At 37.7% G+C, this 20,964-nt stretch overlaps 2 protein-coding genes and 1 non-coding gene across 4 annotated transcripts; 1 reads left to right on the top strand and 2 right to left on the bottom strand.

Annotated features, from left to right (window-relative positions):
* Positions 1–1,324: 1,324 nt before the first annotated feature.
* LOC136221042 (small nucleolar RNA R71) lies at positions 1,325–1,431 on the top strand. Its single transcript, XR_010684834.1, has one exon. It is a non-coding gene; the product is annotated as a small nucleolar RNA R71 (small nucleolar RNA).
* Positions 1,432–4,920: 3,489 nt separating this feature from the next.
* Positions 4,921–11,069, bottom strand: LOC136218042 (probably inactive leucine-rich repeat receptor-like protein kinase At5g48380). Of its 2 annotated transcripts, none has more exons than XM_066004766.1 (4): positions 10,937–11,069; positions 10,532–10,611; positions 6,007–9,644; positions 4,921–5,926 (listed from the first exon to the last, which is right to left on the bottom strand). In XM_066004766.1, the coding sequence occupies exons 3-4, from the start codon at positions 6,925–6,927 to the stop codon at positions 5,078–5,080; spliced, it is 1,770 nt and encodes a 589-aa protein (XP_065860838.1). In that variant the 5' UTR covers positions 6,928–9,644; positions 10,532–10,611; positions 10,937–11,069; the 3' UTR covers positions 4,921–5,077. The 2 variants fall into 2 exon arrangements, with proteins under 2 accessions (XP_065860838.1, XP_065860839.1); XM_066004767.1 differs by having other exon boundaries at positions 6,007–7,031.
* Positions 11,070–15,500: 4,431 nt separating this feature from the next.
* Positions 15,501–18,814, bottom strand: LOC136220873 (uncharacterized). Its single transcript, XM_066008702.1, has 3 exons — positions 18,594–18,814; positions 18,189–18,268; positions 15,501–16,874 (listed from the first exon to the last, which is right to left on the bottom strand). The coding sequence occupies exon 3, from the start codon at positions 16,866–16,868 to the stop codon at positions 16,224–16,226; it is 645 nt and encodes a 214-aa protein (XP_065864774.1). The 5' UTR covers positions 16,869–16,874; positions 18,189–18,268; positions 18,594–18,814; the 3' UTR covers positions 15,501–16,223.
* Positions 18,815–20,964: the final 2,150 nt, after the last annotated feature.

Genomic DNA, 20,964 nt, shown 5'->3' with positions numbered 1-20,964 from the left:
AATTGCAAAACCATATTGGTACGTTTGATATCTTCTTCTAAACCTAACTTGTTAAAAATAGACAATGGCATTAAGTTTATACTTGCTCCTAAATCACAAAGACAACTTGGGAATTCAATATCTCCCAACTTACACGGAATAGTAAAACATCCGGGGATCTTTGAGTTTAGTGGGCAAATTACTTGATACTATTGAACTACAGTCTTCAGTTAACGAAATGGATGAAATTCCTTCCCAACTGATTTTCTTTGAAATCAAATCCTTTAAAAACTTACCATAGTTAGGAATTTGTGTTATTGCATCCATAAATGTCAAATTGATATGCAAATTTTTGAGTTTATCCAAAAACGTTAGAAGTTGTTTATCATAGTCCTTATTTCGGACTTTGTGTGGAAAAGGTGGTTTGGGTACAAAAGTTTTAGTACCTGTGTCAAATGGTGAAATATTTGTGTTTAAGATATCTTTTTTGGACTTCGGTAAATCATTTCCTGATAATGTTGCATCTTTGGGCATTTCAGGCCCTTGATAATTTTTTCCTGAACGAAGAGTAATAGCCTTCACCTGCTCTTTCGGATTTTCTTCCGTATGGCTGGGAAGACTTCCCTCTTTTCGGGATGGAATTGATTTAGCAAGTTGACCAATTTGGATCTCCAAATTATGGATGCTAGATGAGTGGTTTTTAATAAGCTGATCGAATTTATTTTCGATCCGTTTAAAACCATCGTCGTGATTACTTATTTTTCCACTGATAGCATCTATAAACTTGTCGATTTTAGAAGATAAAGTGCTAATCGTATCTCTTGACTGATTTTGATAATTATTGGTACGATTTTGATTAGCACTAATATTATTGTTACTGTTATCTTTCCAATTAAAGTTAGGATGATTCCTCCATCCAGAATTATAAGTATTAGAATAAGGATTATTAGTTTGGTTTTGCCCTTGGATAAAATTTACCTGTTCAATCTCACTCATATTTTCGTAATCCACATCCGTTTGGATTGGATTACCATTGGTATCGCGTGGTGCCATAAATTTGTCAATTTTGTGCGATAAAGCAGAAAATTGGGCTTGTAGCATTGCGACTGGATCAAGTTCAACTATACCTTTAACTGACGATGAGGTTGAGGATGATGGTTTCGCCACTGGCATATGTCCACGTACCGCGGGCCACATACTGCTGTTGATTGCCATTTCCTCCAAAAGTTCTCTCGCTTGGGCTGATGTTTTCTTCATAAATAGCCCTCCCGACATAGCATCTAATGAACCCCTAGTTGTAGGATTTAGTCCATTGTAAAATGTTTGCATTAAAAGTTCAGCGGGTAATTGGTGGTGTGGGCATAAACGTTGAAGTTCTTTAAAACGTTCCCAAGTTTCATAAAGGGTCTCATTATCATTTTGAGAAAAAGATGTTAACTCCTTTATGACTCTTGCGGTTTTTGCTAAAGGAAAATATTTAGATAAAAATGTTTGGGCTAATTGTTCCCAAGTGGCAAAAGTTGCGGCTGGCATAGAACTTAACCATTCTTTGGCTCTATCCTTCAAAGTGAAAGGAAAGAGGCGAAGTTTGATTGCTTCTGCAGTCACATCTGGAATTTTAAAAGTGTCACAAATTTCTAGGAAATTTGTTAAATGGGTGTTAGGATTTTCGTTAGGTAACCCGTAAAATGTTACATTATTTTGCAACATATTAAGCAAAGCTGGCTTAATTTCAAATTGGTTTGCGGTGATTCTGGGTCTAACGATACTATTGGTTACACCGGCCACACCTGGCCTAGCGTATTCCATAAGTGTTGGTGGGTCTGCCATTTTTTCTGGCTCGGTATGTGTTTTTACTGGGGTCTTATTTTTGTTTTTCTTATTTTTCTTGTTCTTCCTAATGGTTTTCTCAATTTCTAGGTCTATAGGGTCTGGTGCAATGCCTGAATTTCGAGAACTGCGCATGAACCTGAAATCTTGCACGAACCGAAACTACCTACAAAACAGAATTTTGAAAAATAAATAAATTAGTATAGGAAAACTTTTAAATTATAAAAGTTAGAATAAATATGTTTAAACCTAGATTCGAAATAAAACTCGAAAAATTTAAAATTTTGTCAAAAATTTTGGCGTTCCCCGGCAACGGCGCCAAAAACTTGTTGAGCGATTTCCGCAAGTGCACGGTATACGCTTGTAGTAATAAAAGATATCGTTTAACTAAAACTTTATTTAATTAGGTTTAATCACGTGTTTAGGTTTAATAAAAGAAATACGTTTAATTGATTGTATTGGTTTTGGTAAATTAGGATTAGATAGAAAGATTATATCGAGTTTAGAGAACAATTCCGTTTGGAATTTTGATTACAAAACAGATACTTCCGTAATCGGAATGAAATAGATCTTATTTTCAGAAAGCAAAGTAAACAACTTTAACTTTGTGAGATTATGGACATGTAACAATATAATAATTTACTCAATTAAATGGCTTCGAACCATAGAAATCCCTCTAGCGTAGAGACGATTCCTACCTTAATCAAACTAGTGTTTTACTTCTGATAAGCCGCGATCAGCGATCATGTCATCCATAAAAACTAAATTTGTTAAGTGTTCAACAAAGTTCTTATAAGAATAAGATGGAATAGAACGTTTTAATAAAAACACCAATATATCATTTTGAAAATCATTTTGTCAGAACAATATCAAAATAACAACAGTAAGAATATATTGAATAAATAAGTATATCATTAATTGAAATGTGAATTTTCACAAGTTAACAGAGAAGTAGAAACTTGGATAGCATTGTAACGAAGACTTTGAGATCCGGGTCGTCAATCTTTCTCTCAAACTTCGTAGGCTCGTCAAACCATATGCGCTTCAGCCGTCAATTCTTCTCGCTGGATCTTTGGAATAGAGACTGGTCCCGTCCACTATCAGAATGAAAACTAAACTAATACTGTGTTTATAACTAATCTAAATACAATTCGTGTACAACACGATTGCTTACAGAAATGAACTCTAACTTTCTGATTCTTTTCTGAATCAGAAACTCAACATAACAACTTTCTTCTCTAATTTCTCTAACTTTTCCAACTTAACCAACCTTGATTTCTGAAATGGATCACTTATTTATAGTTGGTGAAGGGTTGTAAATGACGGGTCGTGTCTGCTGGTGAAGGATTGCTTTTATCCGAACGAACAGACACGTTTTTACGAATTAAACATGTGTTTTGTGTGCAGGAAGACTTGCTGTCGCGACTGAGATTCTGAAAATCTCAGTCGCGACAGGGGGTATAGGGGCGAGCTTGCATACGTTGTTTTCCCCCGGTCTGGCCTCTGTAAGTCGCGACTGAGATTTTGAGAATCTCAGTCGCGACAGAGAGTTTTCCTCCCTGGCGTTCGACTGTTTTTTGTCCTCCTCGAGCGTTCTTCTGGCTGATATGCATTCTCGGTACGTTTTTAAGGTTTTTCCTCCATTTTAGCTCCGTTTTAGCTCCGTTTTCGCTCCTATTTGGATTTTACCAAATATTTAGGTACCTTGCATCAAAGAAGTAAATAAAGACGTAAAAGTATTCCAAATGAATATAATTAGCATGATTTTAATGTAAATTTATCGTATTTATATATGATATTTTAGGTATATTTTGGGCTTAACACTCTTCCTTATTGTTTCTACATTCTCTGCCAATACCCTGCTTTGGGGAACAGCTTCGCAATGCGATTGTCTCGGAGGGGTAGGTTGTCCATCATTTACCGTTTCCTCTGTGTCATCATGACCCCAAATGTCATCGTCATACATCTGGTCCTCCCGATGATAAACCGGATTCGAGCTAATATCATCTAAACCAAGAGTGTGGGATGCAATATTGCACTCAGTGATTGGTTCTTTTCCTCGCCTATGAGGGGGGCGTTCAACAGTTGTGTTGTCTACTTCAGGATTTGTTTCAAATACAACTGTGGCATTGGCATCACAACTTGAATGAATAACATTCTCTACTTCGTGACTCGCGGTTGGATTGTTCGTGACTCAAAATTAGCATATAGTGGGGTAACAGCGTCAGTTTTCATCCGACAATAATCTAAAAAACACTCAACATCACTTGAATCAACAATCGGAACTACTGCCCCAGGTAGTTGCTTTCGTCCGATAGTTAACTGCATAGTCATACGCAGATCAAATGACATTGGATCAACATGAGCAGTAGTGTATACTATCTCTTGCAGCCTTTCCAAGCTCAATCCCGGAGACAGCTTCAGCAATTTCTTCTCGCCCCCTCGTATGTCATGGTCTTACCAACTGTTTTCCACCGGCCATTCCACATGATCACACACAACACAAACTGGTCTGACATGCTTCTATCAATAATAAACAAAAAAAAAGGAATGAAATAACATCATGAAATAACATACACTTCGCATAATTCGCAGTTATTCGAATATGCGAATTCGCATATTACGCAAATACATTCGCAGACTTCGCATACTTCGCAAATACGTAAAATATGCGAAGTGTGCGAACCCAATGCTGGAACACCATATCTTCGCATACTTCGCGTATATTCCATATGCGAATTCCGTGAAGTATGCAAATAACAAACGCATACACAGCCTTCAATAGACTTCGCATATTAAGATTTCGCGAAACGAAATTATAATATGCGAAGCACGCGATCTTCCGCACGAAGTTCAGATTTACAAATTTCTAACCTCAAAAGTAAACTGCTGCTGAAACTAACATCAACGAGTTCAAAGCGATTTAACCATATGAAACTAACATCATACTTACATGACAAGTCTTGGGCTTTGATTGATGAAGGATATTAAGGAAAAAAAAAGAGAGAGAAAATCGCGAACTGTGAGAGTGAGAGTGAGATTTATCGCGTAAAAAGAGAGAAGAGGGGATGATCTGATTAAGTGTCTTATATATATGAAGGGTATTATGGGTATTTCAAATTAAATCAGTCTATATATGTAAGTTGAACAATAATGGATCTTAAAATGTAAATGGACCTCCCATTACATCCATTTTTGTAATTTTCCCATTTTTTAATTTATGTGAAATACCGTGGAATGACTTATATAGGAGGGAGTAAAAAACTAATTAATGGAGAAATGTATCTCTAATGTTGCTAATTCTTGTATAGACATCAAGCATGGTTGGCCTTTGCTCCGGGAAGGGCTGGACACATTTATACGCAATTCTGATGCACTCAAACATCTCATCCTCATGACCTTCTCCTACTAGTTGCTCGTCGATGATGTCAAATGTTTCACCACCTGCAAGGTTTATAGAGCTACCCTTCTTTCCTGTAATCAACTCAAGAAGAACGACCCCAAAATTTACAACATCTTCTTTAAGAAAACATTGCTCCCAAAATTCCATATCCATCACGAAACCCCTGCTTGAATCATTCATCTCGTTTGGATTCACAAGTGTCGCCATTCCGAAGTTTGACAACTTTGCTTCAAAATTCATATCAAGTAAAATACTCCTTGAGCTTACATTAAGATGAGCCACCCGGAAATCGCAGCAATGATGCAGCCATGCCAAGCCTCTTGCTAAACCAACAGCAATTTTCATTCTCAAAGGCCATTTCAGAGCATCCTTCTTTTTCCCATCTGCTGAATGCAACCAGTCAGAAAGGTTTCCGTTGTGTGCATAGTTATACACTAGAAGCCTTTTCCTTGACTCTTTGCAGAATCCAATCAGTGGAATTATGTTGTTGTGTCTTAGTCTTCCTAGTATCTTTAACTCAGTTATGAACTCTTCTTCCGAATTCTGAGAATTTGAAAACTTTTTGACAGCAAGATACCAACCATTAGGAAGCGTTGCTTTATAGATGGTTCCTGTTTCTCCTAACCCAATAATGTTGTCTCTACTAAAATTTTCAGTTGCTTTAAGCAGATCCCCAAATCTCATTCTTGTGACGAAGTTCTCCGAGTTAGAAACCTGTTCACACACAAAAGTAGAAAACTTGAATTGGATGATTCAAAAGCTTGATTTAACATATCCAATTTAGTGGAATTTACCTCTTTCTCGAGTAGGAACTCCAGTGTCGACAAGCTAGCAAATTGGTCAAAGTCTGCATATTTCTTCATCTTCTTCTTCAACATCAACAATACCATTGCAGGGATTGTAATCATGTCATTCCCCTTTCCACTATGCACCCAAGGTACACAATACGATGCATATAAAACCACAGTTGAAACAGAAAACACCACATAGCCTATCGCAAACCCACCGTTGAATGAATTATCAAATCTCCACTTCCATTTTGTTGTACGTTTTCTGCATCTTCTCAAAGGACCTCCGCATAGTCGCTTGTTATTTGCATAGCTGTCAGCTGAAACTGAAGCGTTATTCGAGAAGTTTGGCACTGGCCCTGATAAATAGTTATTCGCCACACTAAACTGCTTGATCCTGTCGAGAAAACCAAGTTCTGGTGGAATTTGACCCTTCAGATGATTGTGGTCAAGTTTGAGTACATTTAGACGGGAGCAATTGGCAATCGTAGAAGGGATTTCACCTGAGAAATTGTTGGAGGAAAGATCTAGGGATGTAAGAAATGGTAAAATTTTGTCGATGTCAAAGGGAATAGGTCCCTGAAATCGATTATTTGAAAGATCCAATCCTGTTAAACTTGTGCAATTTCGAAGCCCCTCGGGGAAGTTGCCCTTGAGCCCCATGTCTGAAAGTCGGAGATTTAGGACCTTATTCTCATCAGGATGCCAGCATTCTACTCCAGCAAATCGACAGATGAAGCCTTCTGTATTGATTTGGAAGTTCCATGAGGTTTTCAAATAATTGAAGGGGTCTTGTAACGAAGCTTTGATAGACTTTAAGCAAGCAATATCAGTTTCAGTACTGGTGGTTGTAGTAAAAACAGCCATCAATGATAAGAAAAAGAAGTGGAGAGAAAGGGCATGAACAGCTCTTGATTTAACTTCCATTGATTTTTAATTTCACTTCACCAGTGAGTAATGATTCGAAAAGAACAACATTCAGGAATTGATGATTCTAGATAGAATAGAATGGTACTTCCAAATTCCAATGGCTGATATTGCATAAATAAAGTGGAAGACGCGGAGTCATTAATAAGACAAAATTCCAAGTAAACAACTCAATCAAAAGTATTTAAAGCTATTGGAAAATTTTAATGACAATACAACCATCAGTGTCAGGAAGTTAAGCCAAGGACTGACTCACTAGTCAACATGTAGTACAGTAATGTTAATGTAAATTACCAACTAAAGAAATTTGACTAATCATGTAAATGTTAATTTTGATAATGTGAAACATAGATTTGTTAACTTTGCTTACGTTGAAATATTAATGACTTTTGCTAATTTGGCATGTTCACTTGATGGCCTTGTATGTGTTATTCAAATTCTTTTAGTTGCTAACTTTGTAAAGCACCTGTACTTTTTTGGGAGAAAAAATATGCGTATTTTTGTATTTGCAAATTGATAAAACTATTGTGGTTGTATTTATACTTTTCATGATGTTTTATAAGTATAAAACCAAGATCAACATGACATACTACTGAAATTTATATTGTAAACTCATAGAAATTAATATGAAGTTGAATATATACTTTAGTAAGTGAAAAAAAAATGTTTAGTTATATGCTATGCTTCTTTGATAATAAAAGTAAATATTTCAGACTCGGAGACTGATATGGAGACTCAATCTAGATAATTGTTAGTCGGATCCTCCTTTCCTTTACAGAATGTTTAGGTCTATCCTTCTATTAACACAATTTTTCCAGATTAGAGTATCCTAATCATACTCTAATTAGAAGTCTTTAGCATGTGCATTTATATTCTAAAAACACATAATCCTTTTCTAAATAGAGTATAGAATCGGTTTATTCCTCTTCAAAATAGAACTCTCCACTCCTGTATAATAGATCTCACTCTATCAAAAGATACGTCTAATTCACATTCTACTCACTCTTTCTATTTTGTGCAAATATATTGTCTTATTATCTATCATATATAACTAACAATGTCGGAGAGTCCCTAACTCATCAAGATCCGACCAATGTTTGTTTTTTTCTTGCAACAGTTCAGAATTTCCTAACTAGATTTTCCCTAAAGCTATTAGGATCTCCAAGAACGATTTTAAAACTTACTTTATCATTGGTGAGGTCACTGTGGGCCTGAAAAATTATTATGCCTTCATGAGGTGGAGACACAGGAGTGATCGAAGTCCCTACTTTAGAACCAACAACCATGGCCTATGTCTTTCTCTCAATATCTCAAGTACCTAACTGATGCACATAAAATATATGCGTGATCCTAGAGCAAGTTCACCCTGTATCAAGTAATAAATTGTACCTTAGTATAAAGATCAATTCCACAAAGATTCACTAGCTATTAACAGTCCTCCCCAGTCTAGATAAAATGATCTTTTAGTGTTGCTTGGTAATTAAACTAAAATGATTAATGACTTAAATGAGAGATATGGTAAGAATATTAGGTTTGTTTGTTGTGGGGTTAGAGAATATTAATTAAAGGGAGGTTGATCCACCATGGATTATCTAGATAACTACCTCGGTATAGAGGTTCTCTTTAATCCAAAGGCCCATTTTCATAATTCGCAATCGCGTATCCCGTAACCACAGATTGCTTCGATTTCACAGGATCCTTTGAGAAAGCCTAATTTGGAGGTGTAGGGCAGGTCATTTGCGAAGGTCCTTGCTGGAAATCCAGATCCGACTCCTTGCTCGTCTGCTGTGATTTCTGATATTGGCGGTCTTCGGTCGGTTAGAATTTCTCAATCTGCCTATGATAGGCGTGCGGCCCTTTGCTCCTCATCTCTGATTGGCAGGTTAATCTTAAACAAAGGAGATGCCCCATGGAAGGTTCTTTCTCTTAAGGAAACTTTAACAAAGGTTTGGGGTTTGAAGGATTCTTAGCGACTGATATCTATTGGGAGAGGCTTTTTTCATGTGGTTTTGGGATCCAAGGAGATCAAGAATCAGTTGCTAGCGCGGGGCATTATCAATACTAAGCCAGGTACTTTCCGTTTGCAACCATGGGTTCCAGACTTTGACCTCTATGCTGAGAAGTCTACAAATGCTCAGGTTTGGGTTAGATTATATTCTCGTCCGTGGGAGTATTGGGATCCTCAAATTCTTTCGAATATTTCAAAGGGTATTGGAGGGCTTATACGATTTGATAATACCACTCTTGAAGGTGAGTTTGGTCATTATGCTAGAATGTTAATTGATGTGGATTTGATGAATGAGCTTCCTGTTAAAATGGGTATTGAGAGAGAAGGAAAACAAATTTGGATAGATGTGGTGTATGAGAGATTACCAAGCTTCTGTAAAGTTTGTTCAAACATTGGCCACATGGCTTATGACTGCAGGAAAAATAAAAAACCATTGGAAAAGTGTCACGACCCAACCCAGGCCATGACCGACGCATAAATTAAATTAACTTTAATCTATGCTAGCCTTAATTCTGAACTAATAGAAATTCCAAAATTTACTAACAGAATATCAAACTCGTCTCAATTACATTAATGAACCTTAAAAGAATCAAATGTGCAAGTCTAAACCTCAATAATCAAAATTCTCCAAAGATAATATAAAGCTAATTTATTAGGCAATCTCCTTCAACATCAATCCAAGGGTTACCTCACGAATAAGGACCTTAATCTGAAAAAAGAAAGATTCAACGTGGTATGAGATTTTCGTCTATACGAGCGAAAACCTCAGTGAGTAGTAGCTACAGCACACAACAGAAAGGGAACAGGCAGGCAAGCTGATACTTTTAAATCATGACAAATATAGTTCAAAATATAGTATTTCGAAATCAGTTAAACTAAATGGGCAATATAAGATAATCAATTCCAAAATGCTGACAATCAATTGTCAAACATAACTCTAAAACCTTTCAAAATATCAAATATTAGTATAATCAGAAAATAAGACAAAAGCTTTAAAACACATGGTACAGTGTAACAGAGTGGTGATACTGCACACCACCAGGGCCAGATAAATGGTAAGCGCTACCAATAACAGATACAGATAACAGACAATCACCTTCACCGATCTTATGCATGATTCTAATGATGACACAACTGACGACAAACTGACAACTGACAACCTGACTCAAAGACAAATGCAAGGACCTAATGTTATGAAGATCGGTGAGAGGCCAGATAACAGATACAGATATACTGAGCACTTGTACCAGTTTGAAAACATATAGTATACATATATAATTTAGAAAATCATAACTGATTGAACGAATTATCAGATTTCTAAACAAAGGTAATAACTGCGATAAATCGCGTATCAAAAACTACAAATCATATCAAATCAAATTTTTAATAAATCCATTGTACCTGATAATAAACAAATCAATATAAAGGCCTGTTCCCAGAATATACGCTCTAATACTAAGGATATTGAGTAAACACAAGGTTAAAGCTATACGTTTTTAGGAACGAAAATATACTGTCAAACGCTAATTTTTGATAAACAGTTTTTCAATCTAATATTTCAATCAAATAGGATCATGTACTATAATTACCACTCACCTTATGTTTAGGCAAATGCTAAGTCTAAGATATTTCAGCTGCTCACAATGCTGTATCACCCGAAGGAATATTGCTATCTCCTAATATTTTAAGTAGGATAGCAAAAGTTAATAAATTAACTTAAGGTTATACCCAAAATTGAATTAATCTAGATTAACAATGGTTTAAGAAAATATTAAAGCATTAACCCATGAGTACAAAGTATATTAATTCGAAAATTCCTTTTACACAAGCATGAAGAAAAACAAGCTTTAGATGCACAGTAATAAACACAAGTTTTTAATTCTGTTTGTTTCTATCAATTACTAATAATAACTAAATCAATTTATCTTTGAACTCAATATGTAAACCACTAGCATAAGAGACAAAATAAGAGGAAAGAACAAAAGGATAATAAATATTAACCTCTATCCAGGAGTTATGAATTTCAGTGGCTTCTCCCTACCAAGACCGACTCCGCACCGATCCATTTATTTTCTTTTTTTTTTAATTGTTTTTTTTCATTTAATAACAGAAGAATGGTGTCCATGAGATTAGTTTATATGTCTATGTGCTCACTTACTTGGTTATCCAGAACGAAAGTCTGCGAAAAAGAGAGGTTTGCTATTCGTAGCCGAAGAAACAAAAAGGAGATTTGCGGCTGATGTTATCCCTCAATACAGTTTTTATTTTATAATATAAATATATATTAGGTCTTCTCAATTTCTTTTTTTCTTTTTTCTTTTTCTAAATAAGATGGTATTTTCGTAATACTATTTATTAAAGCAATAATATTTTCAAAGGTACTTAAAAACATCAGGATATTACAAACGGATGGGAGAGTTGTTCAGGCCTCGGATTGCTTCCGGTATTTAGGATCTATTATCCAAACGGATGGAGAAGTAGATGGAGATGTTGCTCATAGGATTAAAGCTGGTTGGTCGAAGTGGAAGAGTGCTACGGGTTTCCTTTGTGATCCCGGCATGCCTAATAGATTGAAGGGAAAATTCTACCGGACGGCAATTAGACCAGCATTGTTATATGGTACGGAGTGTTGGGCAGTGAAACACTGCCACATCCATAAGATGTCGGTGGCGGAGATGCGTATGTTGAGATGGATGTGTGGTCACACGAGAAAGGACCGGGTGCGTAATGAAATAATTAGGACAAAAGTAGGGGTCACATCTATTGAGAATAAAATGAGAGAAAACCGACTAAGGTGGTTTGGCCATGTGAGACGTAGAGCGCTTGATGCGCCGGTTAGGAGAACCGAAGAGTGGCAAAGGGATGTAGTGGTGAGGGGTAGGGGAAGACCTAAGCAAACTTGGAGGAGGGTGATCGAGAGTGATATGAGTTTATTGGGAATTGAGGAAAATATGGTAGTGGATAGGACGGAGTGGAGGGAGCGAATCTGTGTCGCTGACACGACTTGATTTTCACGGTTTTATATGATGGTTCATGTTAGCCGACCCCGAATCATTTCGGGACTAAGGCTTTGTTGTTGTTGTTGTTGTTGTATTACAATCTTCCCCCCTAAAAATAAATTCGATCCCCGAATTAAAATTTTAAGGACACTAACCTGAAATATCGAATAAATGAGGGTATCTAATTCGCATCTCGGATTCAATCTCCCAAGTCGCTTCACTACTAGAGTGGTTTTGCCAAAGAACTTTAACTAAAGGAATTTCTTTTGAACGTAGCTTCCGAACTTGACTATCTACTATCCTTATAGGTTGCTCCTCATAAGACAGGTCATCTCTAACTTGTATAGCTTGTGGTTGCAAAACATGAGAAGTATCTGGAATATATTTCCTAAGCATCGATATGTGGAATACCGGATGAACCTTAGAGAAATCAGGTGGAAGAGCTAACCGATATGCAACTGCACCAATCCTTTCAAGAATCTCAAACGGACCAACGTAACGCAGACTCAATTTTCCTTTCTTGCCAAACCGCATGATTCCTTTCATCGGAGAGACCTTTAGAAACACATGATCACCGACCTGAAATTCCACATTCTTGCGCCTCGGATCAACATAACTCTTTTGCCTACTCTGAGCTGTTAAGAGTCTATCACGGATAACACGAACTTTATCTGAAGCCAACTGTATCAACTCGGGTCTTGTGAGTCTCCTTTCTCCGACCTCATCCCAACAAATTGGCGACCGACACTTACGACCATACAAGGCTTCATAAGGTGCCATCTCAATGCTAGCTTGATAGCTATTGTTATAGGCAAACTCTACCAAAGGTAAATGATGATCCCAATTTTGACCAAAATCAAAGATACAAGCTCGAAGCATATCCTCTAGAGTTTGAATAGTCCTTTCTGACTGACCGTCGGTCTGAGGATGAAACGCTGTGCTAAACTGAAGTCTTGTACCTAGCGCTTCTTGAAATTTCTTCCAGAATCGAGAAGTAAATTGAGCACACGATCTGACACGATAGAGACTGGAACTCCATGAAGTCTAACAATCTCATCAATGTATAACTGAGCAGGCTTAGAGAAATCATAGGTTATCTTCACATGAAGAAAATGAGCTGACTTAGTTAAACGATCGACTATCACCCAAATAGAATCATACCCTCCCCTAGTACGAGGCAATCCTACCACGAAGTCCATAACAATGTTCTCCCACTTCCACTCAGGAATAGGTAATGGTTGGAGCAACCCAGACGGTCTCTGATGTTCTGCCTTGACTTGTTGGCAAGTAAGGCATTTAGCAACAAAGTCTGCAACATCTCTCTTTATTCCACTCCACCAGTATAATTCCCTTAAATCTCTATACATCTTAGTGGAACCAGGATGAACTGTATAAGCTGAACAGTGTGCTTCCTCCAAAATTTCCCTTTTTAAATCATCAACACTAGGAACACACAGTCTAGTCCCATAACGAAGAACTCCATCGTCACCAATCACGAAGTCTTGAACCTTACCCTGACAAACATCATCCCTAACTTTACACAATTGAGGATCTTCTTGTTGGGCTACCTTGATTCTATCTAACAGAATAGGTCTAACACAAAAATGAGCTACTAACGCTTCAGATGTTGCCTCAAATTCTACTCCTTGGTCAATCAATTCATGAATGTCACCAATCAAAGGTCTCCTCACTACAGAAAGATGAGCTAGGCTACCCAGAGATTTCCTACTTAAAGCATCTGCTACAACATTTGCTTTTCCTGGATGGTACTGAATTGTGCAATCATAATCCTTGAGAAACTCTACCCATCTTCTCTGCCTCAAATTCAAATCACGCTGATCAAAGATGTATTTGAGACTTTTATGGTCAGTGAAAATCTCACATGTCTCCCCATACAAGTAATGTCTCCATATCTTCAGGGCAAAGATCACTGCTGTCATTTCTAAATCATGAGTTGGATAATTCTGTTCATGTTGCTTTAATTGGCGAGAAGCATATGCAATCACATGCCCATGTTGCATCAATACACATCCCAGACCAACCCTTGAAGCATCACAAAACACTGTGTAGCCCCCGGATCCAGATGGAAGGGCTAACACTGGTGCTGAAGTCAAACGAACTTTCAATTCTTCAAAACTCTTCTCACATGCTTCTGACCCCTAAAACTTCACATTCTTCTGGGTTAACTTGGTTAAAGGAGAAGCTATTCGAGAAAAGTCTTGCACAAAACGTCGATAATAACCCGCTAACCCAAGAAAACTTCAAATCTCCGACACTGAACTAGGCCTTGGCCAATGAAGAACGGCATCAACCTTCTTCTGGTCAACACTCACCCCATATTTGGATACTACGTGCCCTAAGAATGCGACACTATCCAACCAGAATTCACATTTTGAGAACTTAGCATACAACTGGTTCTCTCTTAGGGTCTGAAGAACAAGCCTCAAATGTTGTTCATGTTCTCCTTTACTTTTAGAATACACCAGAATGTCATCTATGAACACTATCACAAAATGATCAAGGAAGGGCTTAAACACCCTATTCATTAGATCCATAAAAGCTTCAGGAGCATTAGTGAGACCAAAAGGCATCACCAAAAATTCATAGTGACCATATCTAGTCCTGAAAGCTGTCTTAGGTATGTCAACATTTTTAACCCTCAACTGATGATAACCGGACCTCAGATCGATCTTAGAAAAGTACTTTGCACCCTGGAGCTGATCAAATAGATCATCAATTCGAGGAAGAGGGTATTTGTTACGTATTGTGACCTTGTTCAACTGTCGATAATCAATGCACAATCTCATTGATCCATCCTTCTTCTTCACAAACAACACAAGAGCACCCCAAGGAGAGACACTAGGGCGGATGAACCCTTTGTCAAGCAAGTCTTGCAGTTGTTCCTTCAACTCCTTTAGTTTAGCAGGAGCCATTCGGTAAGGAGGCATAGATATGGGTCTTGTTTCGGGTGCTAAGTCAACACAGAAATCGATTACTCTCTCAGGTGGCAAACCTGGCAAATCTTCAGGAAAGACGTCAATAAACTCATTCACCACATCAACATTCTCCAACTCGATACCCTTGGCTTGAGTATCCTTAACATAAGCTAGAAACCCTTCACAGTTCTTATACAACAATCTTCTTGCAGTAATAGCAGAAATAAGACTATGAGGAGCCATGCTATGATCTCCTTGAAATTGAAATTCTATCTCCCCAGGAATTTTGAAAGTTACTAACTTGCTATAACAGTTTAAAGAGGCATGATATGAGGCTAACCAATCCATTCCCAAAAGCACATCAAAATCTAACATTTCAAGTAATACAAGATCAGCTAAGAGTTCCCTTTCCCCTACTTTTACTAAGCAATTCTTAAAAGTTAGATTTATATCAAGGACATCTCCTATAGGCGTTGCCACAGATAACGGACAATCTAACATAGTGGGTGGTACACCAAATTTCATAGAAAAACAGGGAGAAACAAAGGAATGTGTAGCACCAGGATCAATCAAAACTCTGGCATCAAATGAACATACAGAAATGGTACCTGTCACCACTGCATTAGATGCCTGAGCATCCTGCTGTGTCAGAGCAAAGGCTCTAGACTGACCTCGACCTGCTGTTGCATGATTAGGAGCTGAGTTGGGACCTCGACCACCCTGACCTCGACCTCCTGAACTCTGGCCTCTACCACCATACTGAGAAGATGGCTGAGTACCGATAAAAGGAGTAGAAACTGCATCCTGACCCACAGCTAGTGTTGTGTTACTGCTTGGGCAATCTTTTCTTCTATGTCCCACCTGACCACAACCAAAACAAGCCCTAGTTGCTCGATGGCATGGAGAGTTACCATGGAATTTACCGCAAAGCTGACAAGTATGGAATGACGATCTAGAGGAACTTTGATTATTCTGAGTACCAGTGGACTGAGCTCTCTGACCATATCTCTGATTATTCTTGGAGTATTGCCCTCCTTGACCAGGTAAGGAATGGGACCCATGAGATACTGAATAGTTACTTCCCCTACTATGCTGACCACTCTGGTTGTCATATCGAGCACGTTTGTTCTGATCACGAGCCCTACGCTGATCATCAAACATCTCCATCTGCCTGGATCGATCCACCACTTCCTCAAAGATAGACAATCGTAAAAGAGCAATTCGGTCTAACAGTCTGTCCCGAAGTCCCCTCTCAAACCTCTTTGCCTTCCTCTCCTCAGTTGGAATAAGATGCTCACTGAAACGAGCAAGTCGAGTGAATTTCATTTCATATTCACTCACAGTCATACCACCCTATTTCAGCACTTCAAACTCTAAAGCTTTAGCTTCCTTAACACTAGGAGGAAGGAACCTCTCTAAGAAAGAATCACGGAACTGTGGCCAAAGGAAAGCGTTATCAAGCCCATTCCCTCTCTTAGAAAGATACCAACTACGCGCCACTCCTTGTAACTGATTCCCTGCTAACAATACCATCCTAGCACTGGTGCATCCCAAGACCTCATAACATCTGTCCATAGCATCCACAAAATCCATAGGATCTGTTACAGAATCCTCACCCGAAAACTTTGGAGGTTGTAACCTCAAGAAGTCACTGAGATCCTGTAATTGAGCTTTATCATTAGGCATAGCAGATCCTGTAGTTCTTGGTTGTCTGTTTTCACCTACCACATTTGTTAGCCTTTCAACTGCTTGAAAGACCCCTTGCAATCCAGCAGCCAAATCAGTGTTAGATATTTGAGTAGGCTGAGAGGTTGAAGCTGTACGTGTGGGCTGAGATGACCCTCCAGCTGGTTGCAAAATTGGTTCAGATGCTGGAGCTGGTCTTCCAATAGGGTGTGAAGCTCCCCCATCAAGTTGGGATGAATTCTCAACGGTCACCCTACTCCTAGTACTAACATTAACCATATTCTTGCCTCTTTTTCTTCCTTTAGGAGGCATGATTACCTATCCATGCAGCAGAGTTAGACACTTTAGCAAATGAGATATTGACAATGAGTAAATAAGAAGACCCAGATAGATATGCAAGATAAGGGATACGAACAGAACACGTGAATCCTATACAGTAAGTCTATAAGAACCTAAACCTAGGCTCTGATACCACCTTTGTCACGACCCAACCCAGGCCATGACCGGCGCATAAATTAAATTAACTTTAATCTATGCTAGCCTTAATTCTGAACTAATAGAAATTCCAAAATTTACTAACAGAATATCAAACTCGTCTCAATTACATGAATGAACCTTAAAAGAATCAAATGTACAAGTCTAAACCTCAATAATCAAAATTCTCCAAAGATAATATAAAGCTAATTTATTAGGCAAACTCCTTCAACATCAATCCAAGGGTTACCTCACGAACAGGGACCTTAATCTGAAAAAAGAAAGATTCAACGTGGTATGAGATTTTCGTCTATATGAGCGAAAACCTCAGTGAGTAGTAGCTACAGCACACAACAGAAAGGGAACAGGCAGGCAAGCTGATACTTTTAAATCATGACAAATATAGTTCAAAATATAGTATTTCGAAATCAGTTAAACTAAATGGGCAATATAAGATAATCAATTCCAAAATGCTGACAATCAATTGTCAAACATAACTCTGAAACCTTTCAAAATATCAAATATTAGTATAATCAGAAAATAAGACAAAAGCTTTAAAACACATGGTACAGTGTAACAGAGTGGTGATACTGCACACCACCAGGGCCAGATAAATGGTAAGCGCTACCAATAACAGATACAGATAACAGACAATCACCTTCACCGATCTTATGCATGATTCTAATGATGACACAACTGACGACAAACTGACAACTGACAACCTGACTCAAAGACAAATGCAAGGACCTAATGTTATGAAGATCGGTGAGAGGCCAGATAACAGATACAGATATACTGAGCACTTGTACCAGTTTGAAAACATATAGTATACATATATAATTTAGAAAATCATAACTGATTGAACGAATTATCAGATTTCTAAACAAAGGTAATAACTGCGATAAATCGCGTATCAGAAACTACAAATCATATCAAATCAAATTTTTAATAAATCCATTGTACCTGATAATAAACAAATCAATATAAAGGCCTGTTCCCAGAATATACGCTCTAATACTAAGGATATTTAGTAAACACAAGGTTAAAGCTATACGTTTTTAGGAACGAAAATATACTGTCAAACGCTAATTTTTGATAAACAGTTTTTCAATCTAATATTTCAATCAAATAGGATCATGTACTATAATTACCACTCACCTTATGTTTAGGCAAATGCTAAGTCTAAGATATTTCAGCTGCTCACAACGCTGTATCACCCGGAGGAATATTGCTATCTCCTAATATTTTAAGTAGGAGAGCAAAAGTTAATAAATTAACTTAAGGTTAGACCCAAAATTGGATTAATCTAGATTAACAATGGTTTAAGAAAATATTAAAGCATTAACCCATGAGTACAAAGTATATTAATTCGAAAATTCCTTTTACACAAGCATGAAGAAAAACAAGCTTTAGATGCACAGTAATAAACACAAGTTTTTAATTCTGTTTGTTTCTATCAATTACTAATAATAACTAAATCAATTTATCTTTGAACTCAATATGTAAACCACTAGCATAAGAGACCAAATAAGAGGAAAGAACAAAAGGATAATAAATATTAACTTCTATCCAAGAGTTATGAATTTCAGTGGCTTCTCCCTACCAAGACCGACTCCGCACCGATCCATTTATTTTCTTTTTTTTTTAATTGTTTTTTTTCATTTAATAACAGAAGAATGGTGTCCATGAGATTAGTTTATATGTCTATGTGCTCACTTACTTGGTTATCCAGAACGAAAGTCTGCGAAAAAGAGAGGTTTGCTATTCGTAGCCGAAGAAACAAAAAGGAGATTTGCGGCTGACGTTATCCCTCAATACAGTTTTTATTTTATAACATAAATATATATTAGGTTTTTTCAATTTCTTTTTTTCTTTTTTCTTTTTTTAAATAAGATGGTATTTTCGTAATACTATTTATTAAAGCAATAATATTTTCAAAGGTACTTAAAAACATCAGGATATTACAAAAAGGTTCTAGAGGCTCCGGTTATTGAAAGAAAACGTACAATGGTTTCACAGGAGAGGAAGTTTGTGAAAAAGCCTAATGCAATTCAGACCGAGGTGCCTGTTCAACATGCCACTTCACGGATTATTTCTGAGCTTAGGCCTCCTACTGATACTGGTTGTGTGGTGGAGGTTGTTCTACCTGGCAGCCCGCAACTTAGGAAGGAGGATGAATACAGTTGTGATAAAACTGATAGGCCGGATTCACCTGGAATTGACAATATTCTCACTAGATATGAAGGAGCTGATTCATCATCTGAATCATCATCACGTACTAAATCCTGGGCTGATATGGCAGAGGAGGATGACAATAGCTGGAACACAGTTAGCACTAAGAAAGTAAGGCGGAGGGAAAAAATTATGACAACAACGGAGAATTTGCCAGCTCGAAACAAATGAGCCAGTAAACCTCCGGTCCGTTTTAAATGATCTTGCTTTACTGGAATTGTAGGGGTATTCTTAATAGGGATAGTCAGGGTTACTTGCATCGTTTATGTTCTCTTCATAAACCGGATTTTCTTTGTTTAGCTGAGCCTATAGTGGAGTTCAGTTCTGTTAATGAGGCCTTCTGGAGAAGGCTTGGTTTGTATTTAATTGCTATGAACAATAAGGAGCTTCCAACTCTATGGGTTTTTGCAAAGATTAATTCTTCCATGGTTACCAATATTTGTTTCAGACATGAATAATTTGTTATTCTGAGTTTGTCTAATTTAAATACTTTTATCTGCTTTGTTTACGGGAGCGTTTGGGCAAATAGACGTATCACTATGTTTGATGATATTTTGGCTCATCAAAATAGGTTGAATGGGCATTGGGTGCTTCTTGTAGATTTTAATTCTGTCCTTGGATCTCATGAGAAATCGGGACGGGCTCCTGCTTTGCGTCCTTGTAGGGAGTTTCGTGATTTTATTGATTTTCGTTCTTTTATTGATGGTCCTACTCATGGGGCCTTCTTTACTTGGTCTAATGGCAGGTCTGGCTCTGCACGGGTTGAATGTCGGTTGGATAGAGTTTTATTATCTTCTTTATTCTCGGACTTCTGGGAATCGATTTGCAGTTTGGTTTTGTCGCGGCATCACTCTGACCATTGCCATTTGATGTTTAGCTGCTCCAAGGGGAATCGCCCTATCTCTAGATTCAGATTTCAGTCTATGTGGATTTTGCATCCGGGGATTAGGGAGGTGATTGCTTATTTTTGGAATGGAATGCATCCTAGCTTACCTCCTATGCAAGCTTTATGCGATAAAATCAGGCGACTTCGGTCGGTGCTCCGTCACTAGAATAAAGTGGTTTTTGGTAACATTGATATGTGTCTCACTGATGCTGAGACGGATCTGGCCCGTGTGCAGGCAGAAATCTCTGAGAATGGGTTTACTCCTGAACTTCATCGTGAGGAGTTGAATGCTCATGCACATTTGGATAATATTTTGCATAGAAAGGAGGTCTTTTTGCGTGACAAGAGCAGAGTTAGATGGCTTAAGGAGGGAGATCGAAATACCACCTTCTTCCATCGTATGGCATCTATTCGAGCTGCTGTCTCTGGGATTTCGGTGCTTCAAATTGAGGATGAGCTGGTCTTTAATCCGAATCAAATTGGGACACATATTGCTAAATTTTATTCAAGTCTTTTTAAAAATGATGAGGTCTTGCCGCAGAATTATGATCTAGTTTATGAGGTTGTTCCACATCATGTCTTTGACTTGGATAATGATTTGCTTACTCGTTGCCCAGATATGAATGAAGTTCGTATGGCAGTCTTTGCAATGGATAGCAGTAGTTCTCCTGGACCTGATGGGTTTTCTGGGGTCTTTTTTCAGTCTTTCTGGGATATTGTTGGTGCTGATGTGTTTGCTGTTGTCAAAAGCTTCTTTATGAGTGGCATGATACATCCTGGCCTATGCTCCAATATTATGGTCCTTATCCCGAAGGT

This window comes from Euphorbia lathyris, chromosome 2 (genome assembly GCF_963576675.1).
Source record: "Euphorbia lathyris chromosome 2, ddEupLath1.1, whole genome shotgun sequence".
Taxonomy (NCBI): Eukaryota; Viridiplantae; Streptophyta; class Magnoliopsida; order Malpighiales; family Euphorbiaceae; genus Euphorbia; species Euphorbia lathyris.
Note: the sequence above shows the minus strand (reverse complement) of the source record. Positions and strands in the feature narration are given on the sequence as shown.

Coding starts and splice junctions, on each gene's coding strand:
- LOC136218042 (XM_066004766.1), bottom strand. CDS start 6,927: ATGGAAGTTAAATCAAGAGCTGTTCATGCCCTTTCTCTCCACTTCTTT. Junction 5,927..6,006: donor AGTTCCTACTCGAGAAAGAG/GTAAATTCCACT, acceptor GTGTGTGAACAG/GTTTCTAACTCGGAGAACTT.
- LOC136220873 (XM_066008702.1), bottom strand. CDS start 16,868: ATGCCTCCTAAAGGAAGAAAAAGAGGCAAGAATATGGTTAATGTTAGT.